The 13,610-nt window shown below is 35.8% G+C and overlaps 1 protein-coding gene across 1 annotated transcript in view; it reads left to right on the forward strand.

The window, feature by feature from the left end:
* Adamtsl1 (ADAMTS-like 1) overlaps positions 1–13,610 on the forward strand; it is a 385,192-nt gene that overhangs the window by 186,424 nt on the left and 185,158 nt on the right. The window contains exon 10 of the mRNA XM_013020837.1: positions 9,259–9,309. Coding sequence (XP_012876291.1) covers positions 9,259–9,309 — 51 coding nt within the window. The remainder of the gene's footprint in view (positions 1–9,258; positions 9,310–13,610) is intronic.

Consider the following 13,610-nt stretch of genomic DNA (forward strand, 5'->3'; position numbering starts at 1 on the left):
AGTAAATCTCCTGATGGCAATGATTGTAAATGGTAAGAGATTTTTGAACCTGAGGAGACCTTTCACATCACAGCCTATTTTCTTTTCTGAATGTTCACTTAGAAATCTTGATAAGTTCAAAGGTTAGATGAACTGGGCTCCAGAGGCTCAAGCCTACAATCCTAGCTACTTATGAGTCTGATATTTGAAGATTGGGGTTCAAAGCCAGCCAAGGCAGAAAAGCCTATGAGACTCATCTCTACAATTCACCACCCAAAAGCTAGAAGTGGAGCTTTAGCTCAAGTAGTGGAGAACTAGCCTTGAGCACAAATGCTCAGGGACAGCACCCAGGCCCTGAGTTCAAGCCCCAGAACCAGCACAAAATAAACAAAAAACAAAAATTGAAAACAACAAAACTCACTAATAATCCCCACTACACCCAGATAAACACTGTCACTGCTTTCGCCGTGTTTCTTTCCAGTCTTGTCCATAGCTCATGGAAGAGATGAGATCATACTGTATAAAGTTAATACCTGGAACTCAGAAATTTAGCGTTCTTTCTTTCTACTCTTCTCCAAGCAAGCCTGACCATCCATGACATGTAGTAACTTGAGGTTTTTTGCTGGGGTAGGAATTTAAGATCATTGCACTATAAAACCAATGATTGAGCCTCCCTGACTTCCTATGCTTTCCACCCAGGAAGACTTTATTGTTCTCGGCTAGTGTCATTTATGAAGTTATTTTTACAAAGTGATAAAATACCTAGTTTCCTAGCCAAAAGTAGTGTCGAAAAGAGAGGCAACACTAAAGCTAAGGGAAGTAAAATGAAAATGAGTTATAAAGGTTTAGTGACTTTTAGCTAAAATGAATACTGTTTTTCAATGGCAGTTAAGAGCTATGACATCACTATGTGACCATATGCTCGGTACATTCAGGTGGTCTTCCCAGTTTGGGTAGTCTCAGAAATCCAGAGACACGCCTCTCCTCTGTGTCAGGGATCTACTACAGATTTACTTTTCTGCTTTATACTTTTACCACAAAAATTTCCCCCCATGTAACTATGACCTTTGGGATCCTTTCAAATATAAAATCTTATGCCTATGGTTACCATGTAGTAATTATCTTACAAAAAGGGGAGCATTTTAGAAATATGGGCAGCAACTTTTGTTGCTTACATGAAAAGGTCAAGTCCATTATAAAGCCAGAAAGCCTCCAGGTGTATGCCTACGGTTCTGAAAAACTAAAACATAACAGTTAACTTCAGCTAATAAGCACTCTATGTTTTCAGAGCAGCTTCAGACATAAAACATGAAGCATTTAGCCTTATAAGGATGTCTTAGTCTGAGACATGGGTGAGACTAAGGTTGCTGGGGGCAAGGGGATTGTGAAAGACACTGAGAGAAGATCAGAGACCCACCTTTGCACATTGGGTTGGCACAGGCCTCTAGTTTTCCCTCCAAGGTAGTAATAAAAGGGCTTAAATTGGCAACCAGTGGACAAGTGCAAAAAGTTCTCACTCATCATACTATCACAGTCACAATCATTAGTGAGCAAATCTGTTCCTAGCTTAAACTGCATCCAGATTCCCCCTTCCCTCAAGGAATTCTGAGCAATTGTCCTAAGCAAATGCCCAAACTTGTATGCCCCAAACAGCATCAAGTGATCAAGTAGATTTTTTTTTAGTCCAACTCCATTTAGTTTGACAGTAAATTGCATAATTTATCCCTGGCCAGGGACCAACTTGTGAAGAACAAGTCTCAGAACTGAATCCTAGTATAAGTGTAAAGGAACACTCTGCATTGGAAGTGGTGGTAAGAGTAGTGAGTGGCATCTAAAATCCTGGGTTCTTGGGCTGACTTGGTAAACCACTAATCAGCAACACTAGAGGCTGGTAGAAATAGAAACTTTAGAGTGAAATAGATGTGTTTGAGACCCTGGCTCTGCCACTTAACTACTTGAGTAGCCTTTGGCAAATTACTTATTCTCAGTAAGCCTTAGTTGCTTTTTTTTCATCCTCTGAAGTGAGGATAATAACACTACTTACCTCATAAAGTTGTCATGAGAAATAAGTGGTGTAATACATTTAAAGAGCTTAGTGGAGTGCCTGACACATGATAAGCACTCAATAAATGTTCGTTACTGCCTCTGTTATGACTAAGATGATGGTTATGATAATTATGTTGATGGTACCTCAGAGAAACTCTTAAGCACTCCAGAAATCAGCTTTTCCTCCTTGAAAGGAAACAATGGAACTTGAAAATTCTGAGTCTGGAAGGGAGCTTCTCTATAGATTGTTGTCACATGAGGAAATGTAATTCCTAGGAAAATTGCTTCTTAAAAGTAAATCACACTTGTCTGACTTTTTAAAGAGAAATAATCATAAGAAATTAAGATGGTAGTTCTTGAAGTCTCCGTTTACCAGTGCCTAAATCCCAATTAACCAGCTGGGATGCTTTGCTGTTCAGCTCACATGGGATTTATGCCACGTGTGTCTGCAAAAGGGAAGACTTCATGTAAGGACCAGAGAAGGGTTTACTTGTTTAGCAGTTATGAAGCGATGAAAGGTTTTCTTAATCATAGAGCTCATGTAAGCTCTAGTTTTATTACAGTGGTTAAGTGATACAGAAAAGTAACAACTTCCTTCTGATCAATCTTGTTTAAATATACTATTTTGACAAGCTGATGTATAAGCAAGTAAAATAGCATTATAAAATCTGATTCCACTTAAGTGCATTATTTATAATGAGATAGTGAAGCATGATCCAGGTGTATTTTATTTGCCCGAGCTTACAGCCATATCACATATTATCTGACAATCATGTAATCAACTCTAAGTCACTTATCAGGGCAACTCAAGTCTTTATCAAGCTAATACATCACTAATAATAAGATCAGGCCTTATTAATATAACATAAGACTTCAAAAATAAAAAATTTGTGGAATTCTTTCAATTCATTTATGAGTTAATAGAATAGGTAGTGTCATCATCCTTGTCTATGAATTCATAGCTAGGTGACTTTACTTGCTAAGTCATTTCTTTACTTAACCTTTCTAGAACTGAGTTTTACCATCTGCCAAACAAATATAAGAATGTTCCTGTCAGAGAATACGTGGGGAAATCAGTGAAAGAATACCTGTAAAGCTCTTGGCAAGATGCTAAACATTCAACAAAGTTCAATTGCCTCTATTAAATTGAGATCCAAACTGGTAAAATGACTTGTCCAATATATCACATGTATTTGAAGTTTTTGTTTTGCAATCTCAAAGAAGTTAGCATGAACAATATTGTCATCGACATCTTATAAATGAAAACACTGAAGGTCAAAGAGGTTAAATAATCTCTTGTTGGCGTGAGTAAAAGAGCTTCTATTGTAAGAGTATCTCCTACACTACAAAAACACAGGGGTGAAGCACACAAGCTATCATGTTTCCCAGTGACCCTTACTCTGTGTGTTGTCCTGAGCAACCTGTGAAGTCTGCTTCAAATGCATCATAGACCCCTATAACCAGCATATAAAGTGTTTGTATTTGAATAAACCACATATCCAGGTTAAGTAGCCCTCTTTCATCTGTACGCATAAACGCTGATGATATTTAATAAGAAAACCATGTCCTAATCACTCAATATAGGACAAGCTAAAAAAAAATGTTTTAAAAGTCAATGTTAGGGAGCCTCATTGTGTTTCAAGCAGTTGAGACACATTAACATAGCGTTTTTTAAGACAACCACCTTAGTTCCATGGTTTTCAAACTATGGGCCAAAGAGTTGTGAGTTCTAGGGTATGCTAGAGTGTGAGAGCTTATCAGTAATAGATATGTGACGTTGTTGTACCCGGGTATGCTAGATTCCAGGGACATGAGTTTCCAGACTTCCATTCTCACTTTATTTTAAAACTTCTGACTTGATCCAATATGTGGACTTTCCAGACCACCAAGGCCAAAGTCCTGATGTAAATGATTCAAGGTTATCATACATATGTACATGACGTATTGCTTAGGAAGAAAATATTTTCTATTCCACTGAAATTGTCTAGAGAAAATGGAGCTCATTGTCTGGGCTCAGAACCCTCTTCCACCCATAATTTCATTCTTCTTTAAATTTAGTACCTATCCTGTACTTTGAAGCATGAGTCAGTCCTATCTAAAGTGAGTTGATATCTGAAAGACATTCAAGATGGAAGAGGAGAAGAGTTTTAGAACGCTTCATAGTAACTTTAAGGAGAAACTCAATGGAAAGACAAAAGAGTTAAACCAAGCCGGGTAGCAGCATAGTTGTTATTACTTGGTCCTCTCTCTGCCTTATGTCAGCCAATCACTCTGGCTCACTGCCAAAACATTCTCCAAACTGTCCTCTCTCAAAGATGGCAGAGCTAGCAAAAATGCAAGGACTGGGCTGAATATGTATGTTGTAAATGACAGTTGGGGAGTTTTTCTGTTTGAGAGTTTCTCTGCCTCCTTTTCTAATGACTTTTAAACATTTTGCTTTTTATTGATTCATTTGTTTTAACTCAATAGTTGTATTGCTTACCTACGTGTCCACACAAATGACATGATGTCATTCTGGAAACATTAACTAATCACCCACATGCAGGGCACTGCCCTGAGAGATACAATAATCATTTTGGATTCTGTCCCATGTTGTTAAATTAATGAAAAAAACTTGTGAATAGTTTGAAGTTAGTATATCATTAAAAGTGATGAGAAGACTTAGTGTTAAGAGTGTTTGGGAGAAAAAGCAAGACATTTTCTGGCTAGACCTTAAGAGAGAAAATAAAATAAGACTTTAGCAAATGTAGTATTTGACTAAGGAATTTCATTGGGGATTACAAAACCATTTTACAACTTTTGAGATGGGAAACATAATTTGGTTACTATTAGAGCAATGAGTAGGCTGGATGGGAAAAGTCTACTACTCCAGATAGAGATGTTAGGAGATGTATACCAGTATAGGTATAAAGGATGTATACAAGTATAGATGTTTTTACACCTATACTTTTACACCTATAGGTGTAGAAACACCCATACTTGTCAGAACATTGCTAAAGATAATTAGCTGGAAGAACCAAGAGCTGATAGAGACCACAGGAAGGAAAAGAATCAAAAATGTTTCAGTGTGTAGAGTGGGAGGAAGAGAGACAGTGCCCTAAGTACAGGTGGTAGTTCACAAAAGAGTTTCCAGAGGAAGATAATGAATTGACTGGGACACATTGATCTGGAAAAGCCCAGAGCTGTCAGGGTGTCAGGAATGAGAATCTGCAGCCCAAGAAAAGAGGCAAGGGGTCATGGGAGATTCTCTGACAGGGTCCCGATGGCTCATGTCTATGATAAAAAGAATTCCCTAAACTAGAGACCTTTGGAATTCATTGCATTAGGATTTTTCTGTTAGAGATTTCTCACAATGTGTGAATTACATGGCTGAGTAGCCTGATTGGGGTTTGATTTTTTTTAAGTCAGGCATATTGTGCTAATGTAACATCTTAGACTATTTCTATACCATGACTCAATAATCTTTTATTGACTCATAGAATTTGTACTGATGGACTTATTTCCTCGTATGACCCTCCTCCTTTGGGTCATAGTTCCAAATGTTCCCATCCTATGCTTTTTTATTCTGAGTTTTTTCATACTCAGAAAACAATTTCTGAGATTGTTGAAGGTGACACGTTATTTTAAAATGTGGACAATACATTAAAAAAACAAGAAAAATATGTATAATGTAAATACCAGAAACTAATCACTGTTGTTAGATGTTTTCTTACTACAAGTATGAGAGTACATATACAAATGCACACACATGTGTGTATATGTATGTGCACACATACAGCACCTACATGTATAAAACATGGCCATTATTGTATAAATCACATAAGGGCACACAAATTTAATACTGTGGGTTGTAGATTGCACATTCTATTTTGCATGCAATCTTCAGTTGCAATTATATATGTGTATATTAAATGCCACTAAAAGTTATTGAAACACTTTGTGTTTATGTTCTGCATAATATTTCACTGTACAGAGCTGTCCTAATATCGAAGCATTCTGCCATGAGACAGTTCTGTTAGGTGTGTGCTTTGAAGAATGAAGAGTGATATCTCCCACACCACATTCCTTTGTGAGGCTCTCTTTCTCATCTGGACTTTTTCTTTTTCCCAACACAAATCCTCATGATGGGTATTTTTAAGTGGAATCATGTCATTGCCCACTGTGAAAAGTACAAGAATGGTCAGGATCATTAAGGCAATGGAGAATGAGTGTGTTTAACCCCCTTCCCCCAATCAATTGTTCCTTATATCTCTCATTGTAATCATTTTAAAAGATTTTCACCTGCTTCACCACTTTCCACATTCTCTCTCTCTCTCTCTCTCTCTCTCTCTCACACACACACACACACACACACACACACACAAACACCCCTAAACTGATACCCAAACATGAAGAAATTTTCTACGTGGTGGTGTGCACTTTGCCAAGAAAGAGCAATTCATCTTAGGAAATTAAGTTTAAGCGATATTGCCTTCCATTTTGTAACAGTGAAGCCAGAGGCTAGGGCTGTGACATGAGCTCCAGAAGCAAGCAGACCCTGTGCACACGAATATGCAGTAGTAGGACTGGACAGAGCACCATTGTGTTGATATCTTTCTGTTTTTACAGGTGCCACAGAGTCATTTTATGAGTCTTCACAGTGACCCAGGCCATAGAAAGACAAATATAGCTATAGTTTTGCTGAGTCCAGGTTTAAAGTGTCTCGTTCAAACAAAAACATAATTTCTAAATCAGTCCAAAGCAAAGCCCAACCTCTTGAATTCTATGCACTCCCCCATCAATTCCCTTTCTTTGCTCCAACTTGTTTCCTTAAGTGTTACCTTCTCCATTTTAAATATCATCAGCTGATAAATCAGTTGACAGAGATCTGCAACAGTTCATTCTAATACTGAAGATGAAAAATTATAGCCATAATTTTTTTCAGAAGAGCAAGCAATGGTATGCATTTCTGCATTGAGAAATAGATAGAGGCATGAATGAAGATACTAGGGGCAGGTAACATAAGACTTCAAAGTCAATTTGATTTATTTCCTAATGGACTGCTATTAGACAACCGTACATATCCAAAGTTATTAAAAGAAATTCGGGCTCTTGGCACTTTTTAAAATATAGGCTTTTTGGAGAGAAAATTACCTTAATTACTAGATGGATGAATTGCTAGGAAGAAATCCCAAAATTCAGGATTAGGTTTTCTTCAGTTTCTCACTTACCAGAAGGTAGAAAAAAATAGGACATTTAACTTCCAAAAGAAGGACAAAAATGTAATGGAATATTCATGGGCTTTTGAACATACCCAAAGGTAGATGCAGTTTCATAACCATCGTTAAGCAATGGTAGGACACATACACCAGTATGCAAGTACACACTTATACACATGTGCTATGAAAATTGTTATCATACAAATAATACAAATTGCATAGAAAGCACAATTTATAAAATAAACCAGTTAGTATTCCAATAATTCCCTTTGCTTGGATATCTGTCTCCATTACTTTGTTTTCCATTTTCTATGAAATAAATCTAGTTTCTCTCATGTTCTGCTTACATTTTGGTAATTTCTTAGAAACCTGAGCAGGCTTCTCTATCCCTCTCTCTTTCCTTTTTATCTTTAATGATTTTTACCCAGTATTATTTCATTATCTTTCTGATTTTCAGTATTCCCAACCTACTATCTCTACCCAAATACTTAGGTGTGCTCATAATATAAAAAGAATATACTATATCATCCTATATCAGAAGATAGGGTGAAAATGAAACTTCTAGCTGATTTAAATATAAGTATATACATACTGAATATATAGATATAACTATATGGGTGTATGAATATATACCAATATATATAACTATATTTATAGTTATATATAGGTATATGAATATATAACTAAATATTGATCCATCAATCCTATGATTATAAATAGAATGTCTGGGCTCCTGTGTTCAAAGGAGAGGCATCCTGTCATTTGTCAGTTGCAAAATGAGCGTGTTCTGTTTATGTCCCACTATGCCACTTCTGTCTAAGCTCTCTTCATCTTCTACCTTTGAGGAAGGCTCTGCTATACTCACCCTCTTACCCAAATCCCATGAGTCAAAAGTCCTCCACAAGTCAGGAGATCAGGCCTGAGCAAGAACACCATCTTACCAATTAGTGGCTTTGGTTGAAATTAGTGAAATGTGGCTTATTTGAGTCCTAAAGACCTCCAGGGTCTTCCCCACAACTTATGTCATTTGGAGTGCATCCTTCAGCTACAAGCACAGTCATTAGATACCATCAACCACCACAATAATCACAACTGCCTCCATAAAGCAGTTAACATTGCATCACTTTTTTTGCCAATCCTGGGGCTTGAACTCGGCCTGGGCACTGTCCCTGAGCTCCTTTTGCTCAAAGTTGGAGCTCTACTACTTGAGCCACAGCACCATTTCCCACTTTTTCTGTGATTACTTGGAGATAAGAATCTCACAGGGTTTCCTGCCCAGGATGGCTTCAAACCATGACTCTCAGATCTCAGCCTCCTGAGTAGCTAGGATTACAGGTATGAGCCACCAGTGCCCAGCCAACATTTTATAAACCAAAAAGCCCTTTCATATTTATAAAACATTTTCCTAACTTTATTTTAGTAGAGATTTTGCTTTTGGTTATAGTCGCTTACTACATTTGGTTGTTCCTTTCTCCCTGTACCAAACATTTAAGTAGATCATTTCCAGGCATTAGTAAAATCTTGAGAAGACTGACAAAAGAAGAAACTTATTTGCTAATGCATGCGACCTAATATCATCAGTGCAAGGGATACCCTCCTGCTTCAATAGTTTTCTCTTTTATCAGAAATGAGACAGTCACTGTAATCCCTTGGTAAGCATCTGGAAATAACATTAATAATGATGATAATAATAATGACCTCATAGAATGTATAATTTGAGGGATTAAAGAACATTTACGAGCTTATTGTGTCATAGTTAATTATGATGTGCCAAGTTTTCTTGCCACCTCCTTTTACACTGGTATTTCCTGCTTAGATCAGAGAATTAATTATAGTAAATGGTGTTGTTGCAAAGAACTAGCCCCATCATGAAGCATATGCCAGCATAAAGATTACGAACTGCTTTAGTGTTGCTTTTTAAAGATGATTTATTAATGTTTTGCATTGTATAAGATTCTTTATGATGTAATCATTTAGTGTTTATTTTATTGTGTGTACCTTCTACTCAGAGGGTTGGCATTATTGTTCCTAACAGTGACGGATACAAGCAGATCATGCCTTATGACCTCTACCATCCCCTTCCTCGGTACGTAAATCAATCATCCTGATGTTAGAATTAGCAAATCACTCTTCTGATATTTTTGTAAATATATATTCATATAAACATATATAGATAGATTGTGATTTTCTTTAAAAGTAAGATGGTAGATGGTAGATTTTTACATTCCTCTTAAGCTCTGCTTTTGAATATATAGGCCTGCTCAGGCTGTAAGCTTGTCATTCAAAAGCCATTTTAAGATAGTATCATATTACAGTGGAGTGGACACAGTAATTCACTCCAATTAGACATAGTATGTGGGTTTATGTTATGTCTTTCTCTGACTCTCTTTGTCCTCTTCTATGTTTCCTCTGCGATAGGACCCTAGTCATTAAAGCACTGTTGCTAACTGTTAAGCAAACACAGAACCTGAAGTATTATCAAACACTATGAATGTGGAATTCCAGATGTGGTATGAGGCATAGAGTTTTAAATGTCTTCTTGTCATTTTGAAGAAATTCTGATTAAGAATCAAAGGTAGTTTTTTTATATCCTTATTATTCAGAATACTTTAGAGGACATTTTTCAAAACATAAAATTCAATATTGTTGAACACAGCATAGTGTGTTGTGTTATCTTTTGTTGTGTTCTATTGCCACTTTTTAAAATGTCGAATAGTGTTTTAAAATTGGAAAATATTTTTGGTATTAGAAAGAACTCGTTTTTTTAGAGAATGTATTATCTATACAATACATTCATAAGAAAACTGGAGTTGCTGAAAAAATACACTTATTAAATGCATCATCTCACACATTGGAAACTGTTTTTGCTCAATTTTCTTTGCTGATTTGCCCCTCAGGGAATCAGCTACAATTTAGAATCAAATATTTTGATTTAGACTATAAATAGAATAAGTAGTTTTCTCAGTCCCAAATAAAACCAAGCCAGAAAGTAATTGTATTCTAAACAGTTAAATATAGAATATTTGGTTGAAAGTCTCCAAATCCCTAATGGATTAATATGTATTAGATGTTAGATGATCTCAAGGCTATCTAGTCCAATTCCCCAATGATTCCACTTCTCCTGTTCCTTTGTCAGCAGTCATACCCATATACCATAAATATGCAAACACACATATCTACACAAATTAGAATTGATATGTGCTTAATGCTTGTGTATTTACACACACACATTTACACAAACATCTACATGGAAGTCATCATTCAGTATCTTCTTAGATGCAGGCATGGCACTCACTTTTTAACATGTTAATGCTAGCATGTAAGAAGGGACATTTGATTTTTCCTAGATACAAGTGTTGTTGCTAAATACTTTCCCTAAATGGCTATCTTTTCATAGCCACTTTCTGATGATTATATTGATAAAGACAACAAAAGACTGTCATTTTGCTAGTTTGATCCAAAAGTCATCTCATCCTTGGTAATTTAATGAAACTACCAAAAGATCAATTTATGTAAATAAAAATTCTCTTTAATTTCAGTTTTTATCGGGACAATAACTATTCATAGAATATGTATCTGTTTGAAGGAAGGATATATATTAAAAGCAAAAGCAAAGAATGAGCAACATCACATTTTTTTTGTAATGATAGCTCCTAGATTTCTGTAATATGGTTTCTGATCTCTCTTGTTCATATTTCTCTGGCATAGCCAATGCCTGTCTTAGGTTAGACTTGATCTCTTATTTAAAAAAAAAGATTTCCCACAAATGCCTAAAACCCAATGGCATATTGAAATGATCACCCCTCATATTTGCACCATGCCCTGTGTTGTACTTGGTATACCCATGCCACACAAGATGAAGGACAGTTAACAAATGAACAGACTATATTCCATACCTTTTAAACTTGTATTACTGAGCTAATTCTGAAGATAGAAATTCCACTCTATTGACAAAAATCACTGCAAATAGGACCTATTTCTATAGATGTGTTTTCATTTCATCTAAATAAAGCTCAGAAATTATTCTGAAATGGCGATCACCCACTAATCAAGGTAGAAAGCTTTACTTAAGATATTTATATAAGATTAAGACCAGAGGTATAGCTACTGATGAATTATTAGGTTGTTCTTACCACTTTCAGTCTTTGAACTAAAACATATTGAATATGACATAAGAATGTAGTCTAATGAATCATTCTTAATTAATTTATGCTACTTTTCTATATTTGTTAATTTTGAGAATTTCTTAACTAAATACATTCTGTATTTTTAAAAGAAATTAAAGTATATAACACATAAAACCATGTAATGTTCTTTCAGAACAAGTTTCCAGGAAGGACTTTGGATATATCTTCTTTTATTCCAAGAACTCATCCTGGCCACTGTATTAAGATTTCTTGTCTAATGCCCTCTGTTGTACTTTAAAGCACCCAATTATGCTTTTCTTTAAATATATTATTCAAGGATTCACATATAATATTCATTCCACATATAGAACTACAGTTGTATTATGCTGGAACTATATTACACATTCCTAGCCTTGTTTGTCTTTCTGTGATCAATGACATTGAAAAGGATACTTATTTATGTTTGTGAAATTGCACTACAGTCAAATTCAAATGTTGAGACAGAAATTAATGACTCACACTTTAGAGTCAAGTTTAGAGATTTCAGAAAACCTATTTTAAAATGTGCTCTTTTATAGTATCTTGATATTTTAGATTAAATGTACACTAAAAATATGTTATTAAGCCAGGTGCCAGAGGCTCATGTCTGTAATCCTAGCTACACAGAAGGCTGACATCTGAGGACTGTAGTTCAAAGCCAGCCTGGGCAGGAAAGTCTGTGATACTTATTTCCAGTTAATCACAAAAAAGCCAGAAGTAAAGCTATGGTTCAATTGATAGAGCTCAAGCCTTGAGCACAAAAGTTCAAGGACAGAGCTCATACTGAATTCAAGCCCCAGGACCAGCCAGAAAAAAAAATATATATAGTTATCACTGGCTAACTATATATATATAGATAGAGAGAGAGAGAGAGAGAGTTAGTTAGTTAGTTAGATAGTTAGATAGTTAGCCAGTGCTGGTGGCTCCATATATAACTATATATATATAACTATATATATATATATATAACTATATATATAACTATATATATATAACTATATATATAACTATATATATAACTATATTGCTGGTGGCTCACACCTGTAATCCTAGCTACTCAGAAGGCTGAGATGTGAGGATTTGGGGTTAAAGCCAACCAAGGCAGAAAAATTCATGAGAATCTTATCTCCAATTAACCACCAAAAAGCCAGAAGTGGAACTGTGGCTCAAATGGCCAAGTACAGAATAATATGTCTCCATGAGGTGTTTTTGCAGTATGTTTAATTTAGGTACTCAAGTGGATCAACTCTGTGATGTTTCATTTCTCTCTAGTTAAAATGATATCTCTCATAATTAATTCAAAAGGAGGTCTTAAAGTTTCTTATTAATTCTCAACAAGCAGAATAGAATAGACATAAGAAAGACAAGTTTGGCTTGATCAATCTCAATGCTTCTAATTTTAGAGATTTCAATAATCTACATCCACATGAGGACAGGAAAGAAGCAGGCAAAGATATCTCTATGGGTTTGGACCCAAATGTTTCAGAACTGTGTAAAGGCTTTGAAACATTGACAGAATTCTTTTCAATGTTATTGGCAATATTGTTATTTCCTACCCCCTACACAACTATATTCTGACATCACAAACCTTTTCAGCGAAAACCAAACCTCTTCACAATTTCAGGAGTTCTTTATTGGAGGAACTCTTTCAGTATCCTTCATCAGAGAATTAAGGATGATATTAACCTTTTTCTCCTCAACCCAGTGATGTCACAGTTCAAGAATCAGAATTATGTGCAGTCTATGAATCCCAAAGCTGACAATGGCAGAAGCAAGGGAGGAAAAGCTATTGCCTACATTATTCTTGTATGAGCTTCTCCTATAAAAGTAAACCCAAAGTACGAAAGTCATCTGTTAAAAATTAAGTTGCCAGAATTCAAGCTATTAGTATTAATTATTCAACTTTAGTATTGATATTGATTCTTAATGGTATTTAAGTCATTAAACTTTAATATGTATCTTGAAACAATGGGGAGATCAGGACCATGAACTGAACTTGCTTCTTATGAACAGGTTACAGACAGTATAGATATCCTTGTGGACAGCTTCTCAAACTGCAGTCTCTTACATTTGTGTATCGTTTCACAGTTTACAAGGCCTTGTAGCCAATGTTGGATCCTTTTCTCTTCCTCAGATTTCAGACAACAGATGGCATTTGGTTCTCTGGACCATAGCCTCTGAGAACTCCATGCCCCCAGTACACCCAGGGAACGGGGTTGTG

This window comes from Dipodomys ordii, unplaced genomic scaffold (assembly GCF_000151885.1).
Source record: "Dipodomys ordii isolate 6190 unplaced genomic scaffold, Dord_2.0 Scaffold53, whole genome shotgun sequence".
In the NCBI taxonomy this organism is placed as follows: Eukaryota; Metazoa; Chordata; class Mammalia; order Rodentia; family Heteromyidae; genus Dipodomys; species Dipodomys ordii.